A 26,754-nucleotide genomic window follows, 5' to 3' on the forward strand; every position below is an offset into this window, starting at 1 on the left:
GATGTCTGGATGGTTCAGTTTAAACACGCCACAAATGCGCTACTACAGCATCAGCGGCGCGTGGCACCCAAAACCACATTTCCAATGCAGCAGCCAGACTATTGACTAGGTCTTGTTGGTGGGGACAGGAGTGTACCTAGGGGCTGGCCAGAATGACCCCTGCCAAGAGCCCAGGCTCAGGGGAGTGCAAAAATTGTGACAGAGACCTGGCGATTGCCAAGTGTGCAAAGGATGGCGGGGGAAGGGGACGCTGATACAACTCATTGCCAAGGCTGCAAAGGAGCCTAAGTACACCTCTGTGTGGGGATTAAATGGTGGGGAGAGAACCCCGTACACCACCTTGAGCTCCTTGGGGAAAAGGTGGGGTGCAAATGCAATAAATAACATCAGCTTTATATTGCTCTTGTGTTGATTTGTGTATTTTAATGGATTGTTATGCACTGCCCAGGGACATGGGTGGCGCTGTGGGTTAAACCACAGATCCTAGGGCTTGCCGATCAGAAGGTCGGCGGTTCAAATCTCAGTGACAGGGTGAGCTCCCGTTGCTCGGTCCCTGCTCCTGCCAACCTAGCAGTTCGAAACCACATCAAAGTGCAAGTAGATAAATAGGTACCACTCCAGCAGGAAGGTAAACGGCGTTTCTGTGTGCTGCTCTGGTTCACCAGAAGTGGCTTGGTCATGCTGGTCACATGACCCGGAAGCTGGCTCCCTCGGCCAGTAAAGCGAGATGAGCGCCGCAACCCCAGAGTCAGCCACGACTGGACCTAATGGTCAGGGGTCCCTTTTTATGCACTGCCCTGGGAACCTTCAGATTGAAGGAGGGACGATGGTGATGAAATAGTGAGTATGCTCAAATCTCTGCTTGGTGGGGGGAAGGATACCCCCTTAAGTACTTCCTCAGCATGCTGTTAGCTCCCCCTGGTGTCTTATTAGCCAGGTTTGGGCCCCATTTCTGTAGGCACCCGCACCACTGGAAAGGAGTTGACGGACAATATGCCACTCAGAGTGGACAATATTGAGCTAGAGGAGCTCATGGTGCGATCCAGGGTAAGGCATCTTCCTGTGCTCCTGTGACCTCAGCCTCAGGCAGCGATCCTATACTGCTACTGTCCCTCACACCTTATAATTTAATGAGTCGGGGTGGGGATCCACCGAACTCTCCAAAGAAGCAGACTCAGTGCTGGACTCTCATTCTGAGACCACCTATCCAGAGCTATCAAGGGGAGGACAGGACAGGACCTGAGTTTCCTTCTGCACAAACCGATCGACTGCACATGGGTCTTCTTCTCAGTGGCTCCATTGGGTCCAAGTCTGGGACCTGCCCAGCTGAGGGCAGCTCCCATAAGCAGGGCTGACAAGAGCAAATGGTGTTGCGCATGCTAGGAACTGAACCCCTGGATTGGCAGCTAAGGTTCCAGCAGCCCCTCTCACCATTCTGGCCCTGCAACACCAAAGGTGGCATCTGATTGGCTGAGCTCACCACCAGTCTCCACCTTGGGGTTGGAAACCATTCAAATTAAAATGGTGGGCAGCCCGCAGCCCAGAGGAGTTGGAGGGTGTAGCGTTTTGCTTTGCAGTGTGGAGGTGTGCTTCCAACAAAAGCAACATCTCTGCCACTTTGGAGCTGTCCGATGTGCTGAAGAATGTGGCAATTCTCTCAGTTGCCCCAAACCTATGACCTGATTATTCAGATATCCTGCCGCCTATCAGCCTGGTACTCAACCCACCGATTTGTGTGTCTGAACGCTCCCCATAAATAAAACAAATATGTACACACAGAAGCACACCATGCATGTAGAAAGTCAGGTCAAGGTTTGGCTTATACCATTCCCCTTGACATGGTAGCTCATTTAGCTCTGCAATGTAAAGATCTTCAGAGTGATCTCTCACACCAGCTTCTCATTATTGCAAATCCATCAAGGGTCCTTCAGCGTTAGTGAGGTTTTTCCACTATTTCAACATATTATTTTTTTTTAACTCTTGCAAATGTCTCTTATTCTCTCGCCAGACTTACCTGTTTTTCTGGATTTACCTGCTGTTGCATCTAGTAGCTGCTGGCGACCACTTTGGCGTCTGCTAAGCTAGCAGTCAAAGAGTCTCTGAAAACTCTTATCTACCTATCCCTTTTTTCTAGGGATGGTTCTGGAGACGCCTTCTTTCAGACACCCCCAGTTCCTTTAAAGCAGCCCTTCAAACTGAAAATCTTAAATTCTTCCCATGGTCCTACGTTGCACAAGGAAGCTTCAGGGTTATTAATGGTTATCTCCATCAGAGCCAGCTCCAGGACTGAGCAGCGCAACAAAGAAACCCCCTCCCCATACAACGATGTGCTGTGCACCTGGGGTTCCTGGGGATCTCTAGTAGGTGTACTCTACAGCATCATTCACTGTCCATCCCTGCCATGGACCTTCGTTAAAACATAACAGAAGACCTCTGACCTACTGCCAGTGGTGGCCATTTTTCCTTTGCAACGTCTCACAAGTTGAGCCATCTTCTGGAGCCTTGTGGTGATGGAGAATGTCCATTGCTAGGAGTTGTTTAATCTTTATTTTTGTTTAATGAGGGGCCTAGTCAAAGGGCTGGGACCATGTCAGCTGCCTGAGGATGCCTGGTGGTGCTACTAGGCCTGGCCTCAAATTTGACTAGCCTGTGACTAGGGCGTTTTGTGAGCTTCCAAAACAATTGGCTGGCCTCTGTTGGAGAAATGCAGGCAACTCCCCATTGATGCGGAGCAAAAATCGGCCCTAAAAGAGCTAAAAAAATGGCACAAAAACAGCATCTGGCAATTCCACAAACCTTTGCGAGTGCGATCCCAGGAGCCCTAGCACCAGCCTTTGAGGCCTGTGGAGAGTTGGAGTTTGAGCAAGGAGGTTTGGAGGGAGCTATTGTGGTGGAGTTTGATGGATTTTTGGTTGTTTTTTTTAAAAAAAAGGGTTTCCCAAGGGTTTCAAGAGGTTTAGAGGGTGTTTGCAGGCTTTTTCAGTGGTGTTTTCAATATACAGTGGTACCTTGGTTCTCAAAGCCTTGGTACTCAAACAACTTGGTACCCAAACACTGCAAACCCGGAAGTGTTTGGGTTTGCGAACTTTTTTCCGGAAGCAGAACGTGCTCCGTTTTGAGTGCCACACTTCCGTTTTGAGTGTTACACTGAGGTCTGTCTGTTTTTGCTGTTTATTTTGCGTTTTTGTATTTGTGGCTCTTTCCCCCCCATTTTTGTGACTGTGCAGAATCCAGTTCATCTACGGATTGATTGTGTGACTGCAGTACATTGTTTATTGCTTTCATTTTATGGATCAATGGTCTCGTTAGATAGTAAAATCCATGTTAAATTGCTGTTTTAGAGGTTGTTTTTAAAAGTCTGAAACGGATTAATAATAATAATAATAATAATAATAATATCTTTATTGTCATTGCCCCCTCTCGGGGACAACGAAATTACTTAATCCATTTTGCATTACTTTCTATGGGAAAGCACGTGCCTTGGTTTTGCAATGCTTTGGTTTTGGAACGGACTTCCGGAACAGATTAAGTATGAGAACCAAGGTACCACTGTATGTGATTTCACTTAAACGTACAGTGCCTTGGAATGTAACCTCTCATCTAAATGCAAACCTGCCTGTAGTGATGGGCTACACAAAGGATGGGGAACCTGTAGGCCTCCAGGTGTTGGGACTCCCCACTCCCATTGACCTTGCCAGCTGGGGCTGATGAGAGCTGGAGTTCAGCCACATCTGAAGGGCTATTGGTTTCCCATCCATGGAATAGATTCACCTTTGGTCTGATCCAGCAAGCTTAACTTTTCTGTCCTCTGATTTGGTTTTTTTATTTTTAAGTTTAGTACAGTGGTATCTCGGTTTACAGACACTGGTGGCGCTGTGGGTTAAACCAGAGCCTAGGACTTGCCGATCAGAAGGTCGGCGGTTCGAATCCCTGCCATGGGGTGAGCTCCCGTTGCTCGGTCCCAGCTCCTGCCAAGCTAGCAGTTCGAAGGCATGTCAAAGTGCAAGTAGATAAATAGCTACCGCTCCGTCGGGAAGGTAAACGGTGTTTCCGTGCGCTGCTCTGGTTCTCCAGAAGCGGCTTAGTCCTGCTGACCACATGACCCGGAAACTGTATGCCGGCTCCCTCGGCCAATAAAGCAAGATGAGCACCGCAACCCCAGAGTCAGTCACGACTGGACCTAATTGTCAGGGGTCCCTTTACCTTTACCTCGGTTTACAAACAGCCCTGTTTACAAACTCCGTAAAACCGGAAGTAGTGTTCTGGTTAGCGAACCTTACCTCGGTCTATGAATGGAAGCAGAATGGTGGAAGGGTACTGGCGGCAGGAGACCTCATTAGGGAAAGCACACCTTGGTTTAAGAACGGATTTGGTTTAAGAACGGACTTCAGGAACGGATTAAGTTTGTAAACCGAGGTACCACTGTATTGCTTCCTTCTGCTGCTCACGAAAAGCCCAATTTCTAAGCTCATTGTCTAGTGCCTGACTCTCTCCTGGTTTGAGGACTCGTAGCTGCTGAGCTGCGCAGGGTGAACAGAGGCCCTCTCCTTGCCCCAAAATCTCACACACCCATCACATAAACCATCCCTGTTATGGGGTGAGGCTCTTTGCATGCAATACTCCCTCCCACCTTGTTTGTTTCCAAATGGCAGTATTGGCCTTGGCCTGCTGGAGGACGACAATCTTTGGTGCTGTGTCAGAAACCAGACCAATTACATTTCTGTGGTATATTTGCCACTTCGAGGGGTCAGGGAGAGAATCCAAATGTGCTTGGTAGTTCCTTTTTTCCTTCTCCAGCTCAGGAAAAACAAAACTTATTTCCTTGAAAACAAGGAGCACCTGAAGCTGAGCCACATTGGTGAATGCAGAGATGGGGAATCTGTGGTCCCTCCAGACGCTGCCACACTCCTACTCCCATCAGCCCCCAGCCACTGTGGCCAAAGGTCAGGAATGATGGGAGTTGTAGTTCTGAATGATCTGGAGAGCCACATGTTCTCTGTCTCTGCGCAAATGTACAGTATGTCAAGAGCAAGACTGAGGACATATATATATGACCCCTCTTGCAAATGGTAGGCTTCGCAACATGGGCTGAGATTTCAAATGCAATTTACCGTATTTTTTCCTCTATAAGACTCACCTTTTCCCTCCTAAAAAGTAAGGGGGAATGTGTGTGTGTCTTATGGAGCGAATGCAGGCTGCGCAGCTATCCCAGAAGCCAGGACAGCAAGAGAGATTGCTGCTTTCGCTGCGCAGCGATCCTTCTTGCTGTTCTGGCTTCTGGGATTCAGAATATTTTTTGTTTTGTTTTCCTCCTCCAAAAACTAGGTGCTTCTTGTGGTCTGGTGCGTCTTATAGAGCGAAAAATACAGTAAGTTTTGTGTGTGTGTTGGCTGAATTAAACACCTGCATGTGGTATCGGAAATACGGCCCTTCCCTTTCCCTTGTTGCACTGAAAGGTGTGAGTGAGGTATACACAGACACACACGTACACACACACACACACACACACACAGGCTGACATTTCCCATGATCCCAGAATAGATCATACAAGGGATCCATATAATTGCAGATACACATATCGCAATGCAACCACATGTTCTGTCGCCCGTTCCGTCACGCAGTTGAATCTGATGTGTGGTCAGTTCCTCCTAGCCAAATTTGTTGGTGGCAGGATGGTACAGATGATGAGAGTTTACCCCCATAATAGTTTCCCCAGCTGCATGAGGTCCTTTAGGCAAGAATTGCAAGTCCCTCCTGCAAACTGTGTGTGTGAAGACTTTTCATCCCCACGTCTTGCTAGGAAGACGGCCCATGTCTGCCTTGCTATTTCAGCTCGCTCCGAGAACATGCTCTGTACGGATGCTGTGTTGAGCTTGGCACAACACACATCCACATTTCAACTAGAATATAGACGGGCAGAACTGTGGGTCCTGCATTTTAGTCGCTCGTCCACCTCTGCGCATGTCAAACAACCAGGACCAGTTGCAGGATCGTCCCCAAGATGACACATATTTTGATGTAGTCAAGGTTTGGAATTCTACCTTTGAAACCTTTTATTGCAGCTCAGTTCTTGCAAAGCTTAGCCTGCTAGATTTAAGGTATGCTGACAGAATGAGGAACGGGCGATTCTATTAAATAAACATTCACAACTTTATGGATAGGCAACAAATAATGTAATAAAAGGGGAAATATGATATTTGTAGAAAATAGCAGAATATAATAATGAGGATAATAAATCAGAAATGGAGGTTGAGGGAAGTCCAGAGGCGGTGGTTGGGAGGGAGAGATGTTATGTAAATTGTATGTTATAAGTATATTTGTAATGAGAAAAAAGAAAATTAATTTAAAAATTTTTTTAAAAGGCATGGGCGATTCTGGGGGAACTGTTGGCATTGCCAAACACCAACAAGGGCATTTGCAGCCCCAGATTGACAAAACACACACTGCGAGCTGAAAGACAACAAAAGGGCCACTCTGTGAAGTTCAAAATGTTTTATTAACATTCTACAAGAAAGTTTCCGTTCGCTACCGAAGCACAAAGAAGCTCGAGCAAAGTTCTCACCTTGCTCTTCCCCCCCTAAGCCAAGATAAAAAAGAAACTTCTTTTAAAATTTAAAATAAGCTTTATACAAATCAGCCCTATATACATTCCCCCCACCTTTCTCTCTTTATCTATTATACAAGGCGACATAAATAGCAACCTTGACACTGTACAACATTAGAGAATGCTTATTAAAATTGCAGCTCTTTGTTTAAAAAATAACAACTCCCCCCAGCTTTATTGTTTTTTTAAAAAATCCAAGGTGGATTTGTTTTTTTTTCTTCTTTAAAAAATAAGCTTTCCTCTCTGACAATAGCTTAACATGATGCAAGTAGAGCAACACTTAAGACAAATTTTCACTTTCTTTTTCAAAAATAACAATAACTTAAATTATTCCCAAAGTATTTTAAATATCTCCCTCAATTTTTAAAATAAACATTTATCCGCCATCCAACCCCTTACAAACCCTAATGTGAAGGTCAAGGGATATAAATTCCCAAGCCAAATATTTTAATCCTTGGGGTAATTCTGAAGCATCTCTAAAAGGGTTAAGATTTCTCTTTCTTTTCTGGGATTTTGGTTTGTTTTATTTGGCTGAAGGGGAAACAAGAATCTGGTCCCTTGGAACACAATAATAAACAGGCCTACCAAAATAAAACAAAAGACATAAGTTCAGTAGAGATCGACTCCTATGAAAGTGGGCACAGAACTATACGGGTTGCCATATTTCAAGAAACAAAAAGTTTTGGGAAAGTTGAGATTTTGGGGGGATATTGCCCAAAGAAAGTTATCGAGCTTTTTGGGGGGAAAGTTTCAAAAAACCCAGACATTTTTATGACAGCCTAAAAGGAACTCAGAAGCTGTTTTGTACTGAGTTTTATACCAATGATCTGTCTGACTCAGTTTGGTCCTTAACAGAGATGCGGAACTTAGGGTCCACCAAGATGCTGTTGTCTCTGACTCCCATCAACCCCAGTTAGCACAACCAACATCGAGAGGACCACTAGTTCCCCATATCCATGAAACAGAGTTTCAGACTGGGGAGATTCCCAGCACTAACTGGAGGTGCCAGGATTCAACCATGGGACTTTCCCAATACAAGACATGTTGCTCTGTCACTGAGTTATACAGCCGATCTCCTACCCTGATGTAAACATGGAATAACCCATGATGATTTGGGCCAGGTTCCCTTTCCCCGTGCCTTCCTCCCAGCCACCATGCCACCCCACAACACCGACTGGTGTAGAGCAAGGACCCAAAAATTCATCCTTCCAATCCTGTGTAAGCTGAATGCCCTCTAGCGTAACTTTAGTTCAAAAAAGGAGGTAGCGCAGATGGGCAGCGTCATAAAGGAGATCGGAATCTTTCACACACACCCCATGGCAAATAGTTCTGTCAGGGGATAGCTCAGTTGGTTAGAGCATGAGACTCTTAATCTCAGGGTCGAGAGTTCGAGCCCCACAACGGGCAAAAGATTCCTGCATTGCGGGGGGGTTGGACTAGATAGATGACTCTTGCGGTCCCTTCCAGCTCCATGTTGGTCCATATTAAACCTGGGCTAATGTTCCTGGGATCAGAACTTTTCTTCCTGCATTGGGATTTTTATCCTCAGTTTATTCCCAGTTGAAGAACTGGGTCTAAGCCCCCACCTGTTTGGCTTTCCTAATCCAGAGGGCTCCTGGAGTAAACCTGAAATAGCCACTAGTGAGATCAGAATTGGTCCTTTCCATCACAGCTCTCTGAACTTTCCCCCTGTTCTCTTTGACCACAAGCTCGCCAGCACTATGTTAACACTGCACACCAGGAGGGGGAACCTTTGACCTTTCGGATGTTGCTGAACTACAGTTCCCATCACTCCCAGCAAGCATGACCAGTGCCCAGGGATGATGGGAGTTAGTTCAGCAACATCTGGAGGGCCAAAGGTTCGCCACACCTGCCATATGCTGCCCAGTATTGTAAAACAGTCATGCGTATTTCTAAGGAATTGGCTTTCATCCTAAATTTATTAAATATGTGTGTGTGTTTTTTTATAGCTGTGACAATGTTTACTTGCCCCCAACATCTCTTAAATGTTCCTTAAATTAAAAGGAAAAAAATTCTAGCTGGATATTATTTCTGGGAGGTCATGTAGGAATAGAGAGAGGTGGGTTCGTTAGACTGCCCACATCCCCCAAATGAATGGACGAGTAACAACAGAAATCCTCCTCTTGTCATAAATGACACCGATCGGAATTTGAAACCTTGCCAGATCCTTCAGAGCTCTCCAAGGAGATCCCTCTCTGAATCACTTTGCTTGGGAAAGTGAGCAAACAACACAGAATCAACAAAACAAGAGGAAGGTAAAGAAAACCAGTTGTATACTTTCTTCTCGGGAAGCTGGGGCGGTGCTGTGTGTGACGCTGGGCTTCTCTCCAACCAAGCAGAGAGCCTTCTGACTGAAGCTGGCGGTGGTGGTGGTGACGATGATGATGATGATAGAGAATTGCCTACAGATAAACCACGCAGGAAGTTGAGGAGGTTGGTCATGTAGGGCGGGTGAAACCAATTTGGCTGAGATACAACATGGACTATGAGCTTTTCTCCCTCCCTCCCGCCCACCTTTCCCTTGTTTTTAGATGGTCTCTCAAAAGTCTTAGCCTTTACTGCAGCTCAGTTGTTCCTGAGATGGGATGGAATGTGTACATGTCCTGCAAAACACATCAAAGAGTTTTGACTTGTCGCTGTCTGTCTGTTACTCCCTGTCTCCCTCCTCTCTCTCCTTCATTCCTTTTTTCCTGCTCCACTGGTTTCATCAAGGAGGCAAAGGAGGTTAATATACCGCTCCAGGATTGGGAGGAGGCCCTGGAGATGGGTGATGCATAGAGCCAGGAGTGGGAGGAGGTCCTTGCTGTAAGTGAGGCCCGCTCAGGTTCTGATGATGGTACCAGGGGCTGTGCTCCTCCAGGTAGCTTGGTGGGGAGTTATAGGAGAGTGGCTGCGGGAGCTGGCTCCGGCCGGCTGGGTTGTTGTTGTTGTTGTTGCTGCTGTTGTTGTTGTTGTGGGTGTTACTGTCCCAGAGGGTGGGAGATGGCGGAGAATTGCAAGCCATGGAGTCACTGTTATTGGGACTGTGTTCCAAGGGGACCTCTCCGTTCTTGTACAGTTTCTTGAACTTGGACCTTCGGTTCTGGAACCAGATTTTCACCTGAGAATAAAGAGAGAATGAAAAATGAAAAAAGAAGAAAGAAGAAAAGGTTTCACAGCTGTGTGGTAGGACTGAGAGCTTCATCTGTGGCACTCTGTGTTCTGAAATCAGGGTATGGGGTTGAAAATAATAATAATAATAATAATAATAATAATAATAATAATAATAATTTATTTATTTATACCCAGCTTCCAACAAAATATTAAAATACAGTAATGCCTCAAACATTAAAAGCTTCCCTAAGCAGGGCTGCCTTCAGATGTCTTCTAAAAGTCTGGTAGTTGTTGTTCTCTTTGATATCTGATGGAAGGGCGTTCCACAGGGTGGGTGCCACTACCGAGAAGGCCCTCTGCCTGGTTCCCTGTAACCTCACTTCTTCCAGTGAGGGATACCATCAGAAGGCTCTTGGAGCTGGACCTCAGTGTCCAGGTAGAAGACATCCCTACCATGGATTCCTGAATGGAGAGAGTTGTTACCACTCCTTCTTGGTCCATGTGGTGGAGCACATGCTTTGCATGTTCCAGGTTCAACCCCTGGTTTCTCAAGTTTGGGTTGGGAAATACCTTTTCCCGAAACCCTGGAGAGACGCTGCCAATCAGTGTGGGCAATACTGCGGTAGATGGATCAGTGGTCTGCTTTTGTGGTAATGCATCTTCCTATGTTGAGTGCTCACTTATCCCAGATCATGTCAACCTTAGAATGCCAAAGAGAAGGTGGATCTCAACCGAGACAATGTGCCAGCATCTAAAATACACATTCAATGGCATGGCCCCAATCCATGGCCCCAATTTCATGCACAGGAGGCAAGAGGTGGCCTGTGCCTCTTATTTTCCCGACTGCAGTTCCAGAGATGATCATGGAAGCTCCCATCAATTGAGGGGAAGTTTTTTTTTTTTTGAGTGGTGTGTAGAATAGATGTCAGAGGGAAAAGTAGGACTGGAAAGACCCACTTGGTGTAGTTAATATAGAATTTTGGAGTTGGGTTGTAGCTCTACAAACTGCTAATGCTTCTAAGAGCACGCTGTACCAGGCAGAGACCCCCACACCCAGAGACCACTGGTGCCTAGAACTCAGAAGAACTGGGACTTTGGTTTTCTACAGAGTTGCTCCATCATAATGAGCCAGGATTTAACCCGAGCCAAAGCTTGTCGGCTTTCAGTCATCACATTTCTTTTCCAGCCTAATCGCAGCCTGGGAAGACCTGGAGAAACAACATTTGCGCCTCTGAACTTGCGTACAGTTCATGCTTTGAGTTACCACAGCAAAAGACATCTCTGGAATCATGATGGGATTTCCAGATCTGAGAATGTAAACCTCTCCTTCTGTTTCCAAAGAAATAAATTGTTTCCAAGAGGAAGCCGTCCTCAGGCAGAAGTGCCTGGTTGAGACGAAGGCAGAATGCATAAATTCCACACGTGGTCAAAGAGTTCAGATGAAGCGAGGCGGAAATGCCCCTCTTCCAAGTAGGACTGGGGGAATCTGTGGGCATTCCAATTGTTGTTGGATTCTCAACTCGGTCCCAGCCAGAATGGCCAATGTTCAAGGATGATGGAAGTTGGCCTCTAAAAACATTTTGAAAGGCCACAGGCTCCCCATTCCTGCTTTAACTATAGTCTAGACTCCTTGGACCAAAGGTAAAATGAAATAATAAATATATTTTCCAGAAGCTTCCCCACTCCCCACGTCACACTCCCTAGAACAATCTCCCTTTCCCCCCCAAAACCGATCTTTCGAGAAGTCTTGGTGACAAGCTCTTTCGGAACGTTTTTTTACAAGTCCTCTTGGGCTGGGAGGACTGAGGTGACGAAACTTAGGGCAGGGCTGGGAGGGCGGCCTAGCTGGCTTGGAGCCTTTCCGATAGTGCTATGAGGGCTGCGGTGATGACTTCACACGCGCCCCACTTTGGAGAAAGAGCCGAGGAGCAGCGAAAGAAAGTGGGTGGTAGGTGGGGAAGGAAGAGGCAAGGGAGGAAAGACTAGAGGAGGGAGAGAAACTCCTGGGAGTCAAAACAAGGAAGGAGGAAAGATTAGGACTCCTTTGTGCCTGGTTGGGAAATAGCCATATTTGTGGGCGGGAGGAGGGAGGGAGATTTCTCCCCCAAGGTGGTGACTGACGCTGCAAACCTGGCAACGGGTTCCTATGAGCAAAGTCATCTTCCAGTCTTCCAAATTGCAGCCTTCGGTATTTGTTGCCTGTCAATTAATTAATTCGTGAACGGATAGATTGCAAGGTCACGAAGGACTGAGCACGTTACCTGAAGTCAGCCAAAGTTCTCACAGCGTGTGCTTGCGTTAGAGGGCAAGGGGAAATTAGGTATTAGAGTCTGTGCAAGCCGGCTGTAATTAAGGAACACACACACACAATGGGAAAGGCCCTTTCCAAAGGCCAAAGGGCCCCATCCACCAGCACATTCTCCCTGCGAGCTCCGCTGAAATGAATGAGAAGCAAGGGCACTACTGCGGACCGTGACCCCTTAACAGTATTCCAAAGTAAGCTGCAGTCCTATATACAGTGGGAAGTAACTTTGGGACTTCCATCTGACTGCAGATGTCTAGGACTGAACTGTTAGTGGTCCAGGACCGACAAGGAAGGAGCAAAGTGAGAAAAACATTGCTACGCTCTTTTCGGAGAAAAGGAGATGCCAAGGCAGAAGCGGAAAGAAAAGCGCCAGTGTCATGTCCACAACATACACAGTTTCCCCTAAAGGAATCCTGGGAATTGTAGTTCGCCAAGGGTGCTACAGCTCTGTGCGAAGTAAACTACAGCCCCCAGAATTCTTGCGGGGGGAGCCATATCCTTTATGGCATGGCTGCCTGACAGATCAGCTCGATTTCCCAATCCAAAGAGGCATTTCCGAAATCCACCAAGATTAAAGAAACAGCTCCCCCTCATGTCCAAAGAAAAATCAATTGGGGCTGGTGTGTGTGTGTGTGTGTGTGTGTGTAATAAGCCTTTGAAGAGGTCCCACTAAAAACAGTTCAGAACAGTTGTGTTTAGGACAGGTGCTCCTCGTGTGTGAAAGTTTTTTACTTTTGCAGGGTCCATTCAACATCATTAGCATCAAAATGTCAGCCTGTATCCCACCCCCATCCCCTGGCCAACTTGGCCAGATTTGCTCTTTGGGGGAGAATCCATTCAAGTTTTTAAAAGAAGAAGAAGAAGAAGAAGAAGAAGAAGAAGAAGAAGAAGAAGAAGAAGAAGAAGAAGATTCTTGCCAAAATCCTGTTATCTCAGTGTCCCAATTTGCAAATTAAGCCTCCTGTCTGGAAGCACTGTGAATCTATCGATGATGGCACCTTCTTCATTTCAGAGCATCTTAGCTCTGAAAAGCTTCCTAAAATGATCAAGCACACCCATCAGGTCCTCTCCCAGCCTCTGCACACTTTTGGACAACAAACACTGTTCAGCCTCGTAAGGAGGTCAGAAACACCCAACCTATAAATCCTAGTGACATCTCGAGCAAAACAAGAAGAACGGATGCATTCATTTTGGGGAAGGGATCCCGGGCTTTCAGCTACAGAGCTCATTCGGTGAGATATCTATTACAGGGTGAACCTCCAGCCCTCTGGATGCCAATAGACTCCAATTCCCATCCCAGGTGAACTTTGGAACTGCCTGCCTGTTGACATTAAGCAGGTGCCTTCACTATCATCTTTTCATTCATAAAGTCATTCATAAAGAAATTCTTGTTTAGACGTGTCTACCCAGATGCTTCAAAAGTTGGGGTAATTTTAATCTGATTTAGTATTTTAACTTTTGAATGCTTTAAAGCAGGGTTGTGTTTCCCCCCTCAATTTTATTTTTTTACCTTTTCGTAAACCACTTTGATGCTTTTTAGGAGGAAGCAGTGTATAAATTTCATGAAATGAAATGAAATAAACGACGAGTTATAGGATTATAGAACCATAGAGTTTGAGGGACCCTGAGGCTCATCTGGTCCAAGGTTTTTCTGTTTTGCAGCTGTGTGATTTGTGCTCCTATTGTACAGTGGTACCTCGGAAGTCGAACGTAATCCATTCCGGAAGGACGTTCGACATCCAAGACGTTCGATTTCTGAGGCGTGGCTTCTGATTGGCTCTTGCAATTGGAAGAGCCAATCAGAAGCCGCTTGTCTGCTGCATCAGACGTTCAGCTTCTGAAAAACATAACACTTACTTCTGGGTTTTTGACATCCGGGAGCCAAAACATTCGGCAACGGAGAAGATCAATAACCGAGGTTTGATTGTATTGGCTACAAACAATAAAACTGATTGATCCGATCCCTTGTGGTGCAGGAATGCAGGGATCGAACCTGCAACCTTGGCGTTATCAGCCCCACGCTGTAGCCAACTGAGCTAGTCCAACAACAACTGGAGGGCCACAGGTTCCCTGACCTAGCCTTAGGCTGCATAGACACCATATATTTAAAGCACATTTCCAAGGCCTTGTGGGCCTTATTTATTGGGGTCAAATCCTAAGAAACGCTCAAAAACTTTGGGGTCAAATCCTAAAAAAAGCTCAAGAACTTTGGCCGGCCCCCATGCATGTTCACTTCATCATATCTGGCCCTCTTTTTAAAAGTTTGGGCACCCCTGCCCTAAAGAATAATGGGAACTGTAGTTTATCAGCCCCCTTAATTACGGTTCCAAGGATTCTTGTGGGGGTGTGTGTGTGTGTGCTTTAAATGTATAGTGCATATGCAGCCTTAGTAATGATGTGGAATAATTTACGATCATGGAACGGCAAGGGACCTTGTAGAAGCCTCCAAGCTCATCCCAACCCGGCCACCCAGTGTGTCTCTTGAGCAAACAACAGGTACACTCTAAGCAAGGAGTTTCAGGTGACTCAGGCAAGCGAGCCAAGCCAAGCGCCCTCCTGCAGGAGACAAATAAACACCAGCCTAGCCAACAGGACCTTGGGGGAAATTCCTGTCTCGATCATCACATGGCTACCAGTGAGCAGAACGGCAAAAAGCTCCAGGCAACTCAGGGGAGTGAGCCAAGTGCTACGTTGCACCAAATTAGGGGGGGAAGGGGGTCACTAATCAATGTGTGACCCCGGGGAGTCACCTGACCACCATGAGGCTGTGTCAGGGTTACCCCACCCACAACATGCGCCCTGAGAACATTTTACTGGAGGCGAGAGTTCTCAGGTGGCCATGAGCATGCTACATCGCCGCATCGTTCTTCGCGGTATCAGGCAGCCCAGAAGCACGCCAGCTTGCTGCCTTATTTAGACCGCGGCAATTAAGAAAGCCGACCTTTTAAAAGAGAGGGAGCAGAGGGAGAAGCTTTGCTGTCATCAAAGTGCTTGGCCAACCTTGCGTTCCATCTTCGCTTCTTCTCCCTGACTGACCTGCTTAACAGGGATAGTCTAAGTGAGGAGGAAATAAACATTCAAGGCTTCGTGTCCGAAGGTGGGAGGGATGAAGCAGAGGAAACCAAGATGGCTGGTCGGAGAAGACTTGCAGGAATTCAGCATTGATGCTTGTGAATTTAAAGACGAAAGTTTTCTTTTTTTAAAAAAGATTTTGAAGGAACTAAGATCTTGAGACTCAGAATGTCAGGGCTAGGGTGTGGAACAGCAGCTGTAGCTGGCCATGCACTAAAGGGGGGATGGAGTTGGGAGAATATTTTTATTTACTTATTTAAGGCCTTTATATACCACTTAGGTAAAGGTAAAGCAGTGTAGATTAAAATAAATCAAGTCATCTTGTCCAATGTCCTGCATTGCAGGAATCTCCACTAAAGCATCCATGACAGCCATCCAATCTCTGCTTAAACCATACAGAGAATTTTAAAAATAATCATAAAGCCAAACACAAATCTGATTTATATATTGTATATCAATCAAGGGTGGGGAAATTATTACCCTGAAGATGGTGTTGGGCTCCAGTACCCATCAGCCCCAGCTGGCCTGACCAGGACTTTGGCATGATGCGAGTTGTAGCTCGACAACATCTGATGAACCACCTCTGGTTTATACTATTCTCACAATTTTAATTTTTTTATATATACCACATTTCTAATTATACATGCTGTTCCAATTACACTTCTTCTTCCTCAAGGAAGTTTATCCTGTTGAAGAAGACGAATTAACACTATGTCCCTAACATTTTTCAGTCTCGAGATTTTAGATCCCGTAGTAAAATAAAACACCAACTTCACCTGCTTAAATTCACGAGGAAATTCAATTTCAGCTCATCCAAGCTCATCTCTCCCACAAAATAAATGCTTGCTTTCAATCCTAGGGAACCATCTGTATGTGTGACGGGGGGTGGGGGGTGGGATCCTGTCCACATAAGGTTTTATGCAGTATAGAATCCTTTTAATCTTTGCTTTTTTCTGAGATATTTTAGCACAGCTGATTGTAAGCATGGGTAAACTTTCTTGCGAATGCTTTTCAAGGGTAGCTGGATCCTGTCCTTTCCATCACCACCCAGGTAAAGCTTTTGAGAAGCAGGTTATGCTGGGGAGAGGAGCTGAGCGCAATCTCCAATTGCATGTGAGAGCATTTGTGAGCAACCACACGTCTTCAACAAAGCACCCCCCCCCCAAAAAAAAGAATCATGGGAACTGTAGTTTACCCCTGGCTGAGCTACAATTCTTTGGGGGAAGTTTCAAATGTTTGGTGTGGATCTTCCGCTGGAGAACTTTTCGCAGAGGCTTTTTAGAAAGCCACCAATGGGGATCTGAGCAGGCGATATACATCACCAAGCAGGGAGCTGGATCAGATAGACCAGGGATGTCCAACAGGTCGATCGTGATCCTGGGCGGTTTTGGTAGATCACGGTCGATCACTGGGTCCCTTTCGTTAGCGTTGGTAAAATCAAACCCTGCCCCACCCTCTCGCCCTGTCCTCCATTGTTGCACGATCTGCAGAACGGAAGATGGAGTTTACTAAGGGAGGCTATTTGTTTCCCCAGCAATTTGTTGGTTCTTCTTCCCCCCCCCCAAACCCTTAAAAAAACAGGGCTCCTCCATAAAAAAGCTCAACAACTTTGACCTGAACCCCCCCCCAAAAGGGGGTAGATCACTGCCAGATTTTAATTCTGTAAGTAGATCGCAGTCTCTTGGGAGTTGGCCACCCCTGAGATAGGCCATGAGGCTTCTGCACAATTCTGTGACGCCATGCCTTTATCTTTTACCAGGCATACGCAAACTCTGGCCCTCCAGTTGTTTTGAGACTACAATTCCCATCATCCCTGACCACTGGTCCTGTTAGCTAAGGGTGATGGGAATTGTAGTTCCGAAACATCTGGAGGGCCGGAGTTTCCCTATGCCTGATCTTTACTGTACAAGTTCTGAAACGGAACCCTGGGCTTGGAAAGATTCCGGTTCCGAGCCTTGATTGGCGCAGGAGACGAGAAGGACTGCTCCAAACCCATCTCTGTGGTTCCACCAGATAAGAGGTCAGCGACTCTTCAAGTCACCCTACTCCTCCTTGCCTAGATAGCCGCCGCCTTCCAGCCAGAGCTTGGCGTAAACAGCGGAAGTTGCATGACTGCTATTATGTCCTCATGCCTCTGCCTCCCCAAATTGCAGCTGGAGTAATTGGGTCAAATTGCTTCTGGCGTCGGACGTCCTACTGGAGAGGGCCTAGCAAAGTTTCCAGGCAGTTTGCTACAGAATATATATATATATATGAGCGAGAGCGAGCTGAACAATGATATGAGCCTTCTGTGGGCAGTTCTGCAACTCTGCAATACGTAAAACTTTTATCTCCATGTGCTTTAAAGGGCAGGCAATCCATCCATCTTCTAAACAATACAAAGGATCACTCCTAAGTGTTTACCTGAAAGCAGGTCTGTGGTTATCTGCACACTGTACATCGTGATGCAACCCCTGCACTTTTAATAGTGGCGTTGAAGGAGGAATTTCAGCAGCTGGATTTTGCATACCAAGCTACACCTGCTGAAATTCCCTCTCCTGCACAACAATTAAAGGTGCAAGAGCCCTGCCCCCCTTTTTTTGCATCTGGGCACCTGGCTATATTGCCAACTCAGAAGTAAGACCCATTGAGCTCAATGGGTTTAGGCGGGCTTTGCAATCCACACTAAGCTGAGGAACGGATTGGCCTTTACTGGCTGGGAGTGAGGCCCACTGAACACAGCAAAACATCCTTCTCATGTAGATTTGCATGGTTAAGTTTCACAGGAAGAGCCGACTGAGTTTTACTTGCAATAAAATGTCTACCAGATAAGGCCAGAGAGCTAAGTTTAGGCAATTTTCCAGCTTTGGGGTTTTAACTTAGGTTTCAATGCGGCCAAATGCCATTGGGCCTGTTTCTGATTTTCAGACAGCAATTAATTTCACGGGCAGAGTTCGAATCCAGAACTCTGACACGAAACCCCTGCCAGGTATATGAAGAGACGTTAGTGGGAAAGTAAGTGGTGAAAGGAAGGCACTCTGCACATGCTTAAAGGCAGTCTGGTCCTAATGACAACAGGTTCCAGTGAGCCTTGGCTCAACTTAAAACCTTTCTGTTGAGTTTTATACTGGGAAAATCGAACAAGAAGCCAGAATTGTACAGTTAAACCTTGACATCTAGGCAAACATGTCCCTGCACTGAGTTCATCTCCCAAATGTTGTGAAGCAGTACTTGCCAATCTTGCTTTATTCAGTATTCTGCATCATTGTATCAGAAGGAACCCAAACACTATTTAAGTCTAACCCCATAGTATCCTTACCAACTCTCCATTACTGTTCCCATCCAGGCTCCTTAAAAGTCACATTAAAGGCTAAGAAGTCAAAAGTCCTTTAGATGGTACAACCTAGCCTCCTGTCATGCCTAAGAGACAGATGGCCCCGCTACTTGCCACAGCTGTCTTAAAAAGCAGATTTATTTTATTGCAGATTCGTGCTGATTTGCTTGCAGGGAGGTCAGATGCTGCTGCATCAAAGCAAAACAAATGTTACCCCACACTTCGCAGCACAATTTCCCATCACTTATCGCAAAGAGTCCAATTTTTTTTTGGGGGGGGGGCAGGCTTGTTGCGCCAGACTTCCCAGCCAATTATAATTGTGCAACCTAAACCGGCTGGTGCTTGGGATTGAATCCCACCCAAAAATAGCAAGCTTCTGGAAGCACCCAGAGACTTTTTGGCCTCCAAAAAGCAAAGACAGGCGGAGAAGCTTCCGTTGCTCAGGAAACTTGCCAAATTCATCCAAAAGCATCAGAGGACGGGGATAGCCCTGCCCAGGCAACTCAGATATCACTTGGGGAACCGGATATAGGATTGTCTACATTTAAAAGAAAATCTTTATAGCAAGCGAATGAGCCCTTCGCCTATTAGAACTGAAATTATGGCACAGCGCGGGAGGTTAAGCCTTTTCAGAGCACTATTTTCTTGATCAAAATACTATCCCCGTTCCGCTGCCAAAAACAAAAGACAGAGGTATCATAAAGTTTCTGTATTTGATTTGAGACACACACACACTGCTGCAATTAACACTGCAGGAAATGTGATCTCTGCTTTGGTCATCCACTCTTAGCTGAGATTTCAACTGACAGTACAAATCCTTTTGAAGGAAGTCTCCCTCTGTTCAGTGGGGCTTACAGAGCAACCCTACACAGGTCTTCTAAGAAAAGCCTGGGCCGACTTCAAATGCCCTTTCCTCCCCGGTAAGCATGTGTAGGATTGAAACCAGTTAGTGTTGGGCTTTTTTCATCTGGTTTAGACGTTTCAAAAGTCTCCCCCCCCCTTTTTGTCCTCCCTCCCCCTTGAAAGCTGCAACCACCATTTGCCCAAGGAAACAGATGGTTATCGGCAGTCTAAAAAAAATGAGATACACGTACACACACCTTCCCAGTGCTTTAAACCGTATGGGTAAAAATCCAAGAAAATGAGAAATATTCACAGCCTGATCCTATACATGTAAGTTAAGTCCTGCTGGATTCGATGGGACTGATTCCCAGGTTAAGAGTGCAATCCTAAGGATGTCTACTCAGGAGTAAGTGAGGTCAGGATTGCTGCCCAAGGCTCCAGCCGTGCAGCCTGACCCGCAACGAAAGGTTTTGCTAGGGCCAAAGTAATTATGCAGAGGGGCAGTAAAAAAAAAAAAGGGGGGGGGACATAGCTCAAACGGAGGAAATCAGATGCTGCAATATAATGTAGACACCATTTCTCCCTTCCTTCCTTTCAGTTTTTTTGTTACCCAAGGAGAGTTTGCCTTGAATAAGATCTGTCCAGCTGTTCCCGTGGCCTACTACTAGATAGTTTGGTGGGCTGAGATTCTGGTAGATCCATCCTCAGCTCAGTCGCACTTGGAGCAGCCTTGTGGGAGTTGCTCCTTCTTAACCTTAGCTCCCTCCTCCCTCAATCCTGTAAAATGGGAATAACAACGAGGCAGCTTACGAGTCTGATCAGACCCTCCAAATGTCCCCATTTTCCAAAGCCGTCCCGGTTTCTGATTTGATCCCAGAATGTTCCGCTTTCCCCTTAGAACGTCTCTATTTTCATCGGAGAAATGTCGGAGGGTATGGAATAAGATGCCCCTATTTTCATCAGAGAAATGTCAGAGGGTATGGAATAAGATGTCCCTATTTACATCAGAGAAATGTTGGAGGGTATGGAATAAGACATCCCTATTTTCATCAGAGAAAAGTTGGAGGGTATGGAATAAGACGTCCCTATTTTCATAAGAGACATGTCGGAGGGTATGGAATAAGACATCCCTATTTTTATCAGAGAAATGTCAGAGGGTATGGAATAAGACATCCCTATTTTCATTGGAGAAAAGTCGGAGGGTTTGGAATAAGACATCCCTATTTCCATCAGAGGACTATTGGAGGATATGCTGTTTGTGTGGAGGAGCATGAAAGGCAAATATTTTGTGTCTTAAACAACAGTACGCAAAAGACACATGCAAGCCATCCTCCTTGGGACATGGCGCCTTCTGCCACCCAACAACTGTCAACCCCGATATGCAGTCGCTAGTTGGTTCACCAGCTGCTTGTGTTCACCCGATGTGGGGGACCTGTGGCTTTCCAGATGTTTCAGAACTACAAGCCCCATCATCCCTGCCCATTGGTTGTGCTGGCTAGGGCTGCTGGGAACTGCGAGTCCAGCAACACCCGAAGTGCCACAAGTTCCCCACACCTCCTCCAGAGGCTAGCAAGGAGTTGTTTTCCCAACTTGGCCAACTTCCTCCTTGCAGTTACCCATCAGCACCTCTCAGATGAGCCTCCCTTGGCCTCAGGAGGAAGAAAGGGACTCTGCCAAAACACAGGAGTTGCATCGCCACACCTACGTGTTTCCTGCCGCTGCCGCCTCTCAGGGCAGTCAGCATTCCGCTCTGGATCACTGAGCCCCAGCCAGAGACGAATGAGTAGGCCTGAGACAGCAGAGGAGCAATGGAGACTTGACTCTTTCCCTTCCGTGCTGCGGCCCATTGCTCCAAACCTGTCAATATCGTCTAAGCCCATGCCAACACATGATCCCCATGTTATCAGAGCTACTGCTCTCATCAAAGAGACACCGACATATGTCGCCTTGCGCAGCGGCATAAAAACCCAGACCCCTCTTCTCTGCGATCCCCTCCATCCCAAAACCTTTTGCTGCGATGCTACGGAATGCGCAAAAACATTCTAACTGCAGAGGTTGAAAAGGCTGGTTGTGTGGAATGCTGCCATTCCGCACAGCTGCCGAGAGAGAGAGAGAGAGAGAGAGAGAGAGAGAGAGAGAGAGAGAGAGGTGAAATATTGGCTGTGTGGGTTAAAACACACACACACACACCCCAAAACAAAACACCCTCACAAATGGCTAGGAACTGGAGGGGCTGAGGAAAATGAGGTCAAAGCGGCAGATAGGGGGAAAACATGCATGCAGTGCCTAGAGGAGTGGGGAGGGGGTGAAGGAAAATACAGCCAGGGGGGCTGAATTTCACATAAGGATTTGACACGTATCATCAGATTTTCAGCTGCAGGACTCCACTTTTGTAGTACAGTGGTACCTCGGGTTACATACGCTTCAGGTTACAGACTCCGCTAACCCAGAAATAGTACCTTGGGTTAAGAACTTTGCTTCAGGATGAGAACAGAAATCGTGCTCCAGCGGCGCGGCAGCAGCAGGAGGCCCCATTAGCTAAAGTGGTGCTTCAGGTTAAGAACAGTTTCAGGTTAAGAACTGACCTCCGGAACGAATTAAGTACTTAACCCGAGGTACCACTGTAATGGATTGGGATTTCAACAGCTGGAAGTCCCAAAGCAATTGGGAAATCGAGAAGAAAGATTAAACATCCAAACACCTGAAACTATTTTTTCTCTTACTGTCCTAAGCTATTTTATCCAAGAGCTGTGAAACTCCTGCTGGGGCTCTCCCAACCATCTAGGGCCACTTAAATCCAGCAGCTTCCTGAGATTTTGCTGGAGTTCCACGCACATGTCCCTCTCACGCTCCCGTTTCCCTAAACAGAGTCGGAAAGCTAAACAGACCAGGATGTTCTTATTTCCAACGTGTGCTTGTTTCTACCTGCGTCTGGGTCAGTCCAAGCTGCGCGGCCAACTCTGCCCTCTCTGGCAGCGCCAGGTACTGCGCCTTTTGGAATCTCCTCTGCAAGGCAGCCAGCTGGTAACTCGAGTAGATCGTGCGCGGCTTTCGGATCTTTTTGGGCTTCCCGTTGACCATCCGCACTTCTGGCTCGGGTTCTTCCTTCACTGAGACTGCAGAAAGGGGCAGAGGGAGGAAAGGCAGAGGAAAAAATACATCAGAGCACAAAAATAAATAAAACCACAGCGAGTTGCTGGATCAGAACTGGAAAAGGAGTTGCGGGAAAGGAGTTTGCTTTTTATACATTTGGAGCGGCAAGCTGCCTTTCCGCAGAAGAGTCCAAGTTCTCGGTCTCTGCTGGGAAAGAGAATGAATGAAAGCCTGGCTGCAGAGAACAACGTGGACGGCAAAGATCAGCCCTTTGAGAATGGCGGCTCAACAGAAGGGCAGGATAACTGTGATCTCCTCTGGAGACTATTTTATTTTGCTGGGCTGCTCCCCAAAACTCTTAATTTGCCCCCAAGAACGCGCCCGACTTCTGCACACCAAGAAAACATCTAACTCCCCTCCACTGGTTCCCAGGGGTGCAGAAAACATGAAAATTAGAAAACCAACCTCTGGTGTCAAAGACCCATCACACAACCCTATGTGGCCTGATACATATAACGCCACCATAGACATGGTACCTCCATCATCCATTCCCCCCAACCCTACCCAGTTCTCAGTCAACAAAGCTTCATAAACTCCATATTTTTGGGCTAGATCGGGGAAACGATGCGTGGTTTAAATGGGGTATCTGGAGCATGCTATGGGAAGCAAAGATATAGGGTTAGATCCAACCTGAGTTTCACTCAAAGTCAACTCATAGGAATCATGCATTCCAATTTCACCCTGTCAATTCATTTCAATGGGTTTACTCTGAGCAGGTACGGCATATTGTACACTTGGGATGAACCAGTCAATTCACCTCTCTGGAGTCTGTACCGCAGAGGTTGCTTAGAGCCAACTGTTGCTTTATTGTCATGAGACAGAATCAACTTTACCCACAAATATTGGAAAAGACCCTTCTCCTTCCCAGTCTTCTGGGAGTCTGTACCATCCTATTCAGTGGAGATTCCACTGATAAGATTTCAGAAAATAATCAAACTTCCTGTGGTTTTAGCACTTTTCTTTCTCTTCCCTTGCCCGATATTTTTCTCGTTTTCAATTTTTCCTTCGCTCGGCTCGACTCTGGTGATTTGATCGCTGCCTGGGTTTCTGTATTCAGATTTCCCTTTCTCCCTCTGTTCTAGGCTCAGTTTCTTCACTTTTTCACCCGATGTTTTTAGCATTTCCAGGGCTGAACATGGCTGGACTTTGGCCTAGCCGGCTTTGCTCTGCTTCAAACCTCCTGGCTCGCAAAACCTGCCTCCTCCTCCTTCATGTCCTTCCTAGTTTGCCTTTCTAAAACTGTCTCCATTTCTCAGTCTCACTCGTGTATCCATGGATATTTTTTCTTCCTGGCAGGAAGCATTGTCCGGTTACGTGGGGACAGTCGGAACCACACAGCCCCCATGTTCCCTTCCTGAAATATTTGTGGGGAGTGAGGGCGTGAATTAGGCCTCAAATGGCCGGCCAGCATCTCTAGCTTGCTTCACTTAGAAAATCGGCATGCTCAGTTTTGTTAACAGAGAAAGACTTTTCTCACCTTTACACACCTCCATCCTAAACCCATGTACTTGGAAGCAAGAACTACTATTTTCCATGGAGCTTTTATTTTTAATAAAAGAAACATATTGCCTTCTTGCTGGCATCTTTTTCTTTTTAAACTTTCCACTTTATTTCCTACGTTTTAATCGGTGATACCAAATCAAACGTCTCTCCTCTTCCAATCATAAGTTGCAAAGTATCTCAAATAAAAAGTTTTGGAGCGGAGGGGAGAGAAGCCCAGCAAATTCTGCACACCTGTTCGTACACTCACAGAAAATAAATATGTATAAACTTGGGAGAGACGGTCACAGGACAAAATAGTGGTGTTTATTTTTTAAGTGTGCATGTTGTGGGAGGTGAATATTCTTTTTGCCTTCGAAAAGTCACAGAATCAGTGGGGGGGGGGGGAGATGTACAAAATATCAAACCCTCACGAGAACAAAAGAAGCTATTGTGATATTGTTGTAAAAGTCACTTGTAGTTTACATAAGAACAGACAACAATCAAAAGTCATGAACCAGTTCATAATAATTTTTTATGTAGACTGGGTTACGAAGTTATACTGTTGGGTATTCCTAAACTTGTATCTCTTAAGTACACTGAAGAGATTTTATTGATCTAGGAGGGAAAAGCCGTCTTCAGATATTTTTCTCCCCTCTTTCTCGAACTGAGAGAAGATAGTCCACCACCGCTCTCAAACCCCCTTTGACCAGGAAAAAAAGTTGTATAACCCGAACATCTCCATCAGTGGCTTTGCTATTTCATGCCAGAATAAAGCCTGCAATGAATTCTTCATATTACATCTTTTATAGCAGAGTCTGAATGTGGCAAATGGCAAGGGAATAAGGAGGGGCAGGGCAGGGCAGTAGCCCCCTTGACTACGCTGTTGTCGCCTCTAACTTGCCAGTGGCCAGGGTTGTGCTTCTGAATGGGATCACAGAACTGGAAACGCCGTTTCAGTCTTTTAATATTGCAGGATAACTTTATGGATGGGACAAGCAATCTGGTTTGAGAGATGCAGAAACGCCTAACAGCAGCAAGCCCTAAAGTGAATGTTTGTGGATTGAGGGCACTGATTTAGCCTCATCCTAGAAGTTCATGTTTCTGATTCAGTGGGGCTGCTGGACCCCTCCAGAAAGTATACTTGTTGTCTAGTGTGACAGAGCAAATGAGACGTTCCCCGTGTCCAGTTTTCCTGTTCAGTCTCAGAAGATATTACCAAAGTATATCCTCCTCCTCTTCCATAAGTAAGAATATCTTCCAAGAGAATGGGGGGAAAGTGATTCCACTTTCTAGGAAGGTCTTAACCCCCCGGAACCCTAAAACTCCCCTTTCTCAATAGTGTCACTACCACACACACAAACACACATACACAGAGCTTCTCATACCCTTGACTTCGCTCGCCGGGAACATAAATATTCTCCTTACCTGTTTCTTGACTGGGCAATGGCTGATCCCGGAAAGATCCATACGGCCTGTAGGAAGTGCTGTAGGGGTAATCAGATTTTGGGGAGTACGTCCCAGCACCCCCAATCCCATTGAGGTTAAATTGGGGGTGGTACGCATAATGGTTCATCGGCTGGGTGTACGTTTGGCTGGGATAATACTCATGCTGGTTATGTGGGGTGCTGTAGTAACCCAGATCCGTGATGGACGACTCGGGGAGCGTAGGGGAGTCCTTGGTGGCCACATGGCAACTCAGGGAGCTGGAGATGTCCGTCAAAATACTGGTGATCTTCTTATCAAAGGATCCACTCATGGTGAGAAGGTCCACGCCGCCGTTGCAAAGGTCCACCGAGTTGGGCAAAAGGAAACCAAGCCCACCCACCCCTAAAAATAAAAGTGTGCAAGGCTTGCTTGTAGGGTTTGGGGCAGATCTCCTCCTCTTCTTCCTCCTCCTCCTGAGTAGGCTTACTCAGTCATTGCTGCAGTAATAGCTGCTGCTGTTCCAGCCCTCCTCCAGGGAAAATGTGTAAGAAATCCAACCCAGCCAGCTTGCTTAAACCCTTTAATTAGGGAGTAGGGAAGGGTGGATACTGCATTCCGATTGGCTCCAGAAATATTGCCTTGCAGGCAAAACAGACTCTTCCCCCCCTCCCTTCTCTCTTTGCCTTTTCTTTCTTTCCATCTCTCCATACTTTAAAAAAAAAAATTAAAAAGGGAGCGGAGGAGAAAACAAATGCAACCCCTTCGAAGCACACATGCACACACATATTTACATATACATGCCTCTTGGGAGCATGCACTCACACACACATATATAACACCTTTGGAGAGGAGATGGATGCCCCCCCCCAAAAAAAAACCCCAGGGTGGCTCTCCCTATATCTCCCCCCTTGACTGTGGGAGGGATTAACTGTCTTATAAAGAGGTGCATCCGTTGGGATGGGGAGAGAGGCAGATCTGTTCTGCGTTTGTTCTGTTCTGTTCACCTATGGAAAAGTGTGTTTGGGTGGCGCTGGGCCTGATTTTGGGGGGTCTGCATCCGGCCTCCATCTGTCCCATTCCATCTGGAATGGCAGAGGTGCACTCAAATTCTACGGGTTTTTGTTTAAATGATGCACAGAGCATTCTTTATCTGTTTTTAAAGCACTTCACAAACCGTTGCCGGCATTATAGTCTGAGGTGGTTGGAAACCCCCCCCCCCCGTTAAATTGAAAGTTTCTACCTGTCCTTCAGAGTCCCCTGTGAATTCTCTTATAACACCTGGATACCTTGATGACGGATGTAGCACTTAGTTCACTTGGTTAGAGGATGGTGCTGATAACGCCAAGGTCATGGGTTCGATCTCCGTATGGGTGCGTATTCCTGCTTTGCAGCGGGTTGGACTAGATGACCCGTGGGTGTCCCTTCCAAATTTATGATTCTATC

The 26,754-nt window shown here is 46.4% G+C and overlaps 1 protein-coding gene across 1 annotated transcript; it reads right to left on the minus strand.

Moving 5' to 3' along the window:
• Window positions 1–6,477: 6,477 nt before the first annotated feature.
• Window positions 6,478–25,870, minus strand: DLX3 (distal-less homeobox 3). The gene is made up of 3 exons (XM_028703186.2): window positions 25,312–25,870; window positions 22,177–22,367; window positions 6,478–9,725 (listed from the first exon to the last, which is right to left on the minus strand). Exons 1-3 carry the CDS (start codon window positions 25,640–25,642, stop codon window positions 9,351–9,353), a joined length of 897 nt encoding a protein of 298 aa, XP_028559019.2. The 5' UTR covers window positions 25,643–25,870; the 3' UTR covers window positions 6,478–9,350.
• Window positions 25,871–26,754: the final 884 nt, after the last annotated feature.

Source organism: Podarcis muralis, chromosome 13 (genome assembly GCF_964188315.1).
Source record: "Podarcis muralis chromosome 13, rPodMur119.hap1.1, whole genome shotgun sequence".
NCBI classification, from domain to species: domain Eukaryota; kingdom Metazoa; phylum Chordata; class Lepidosauria; order Squamata; family Lacertidae; genus Podarcis; species Podarcis muralis.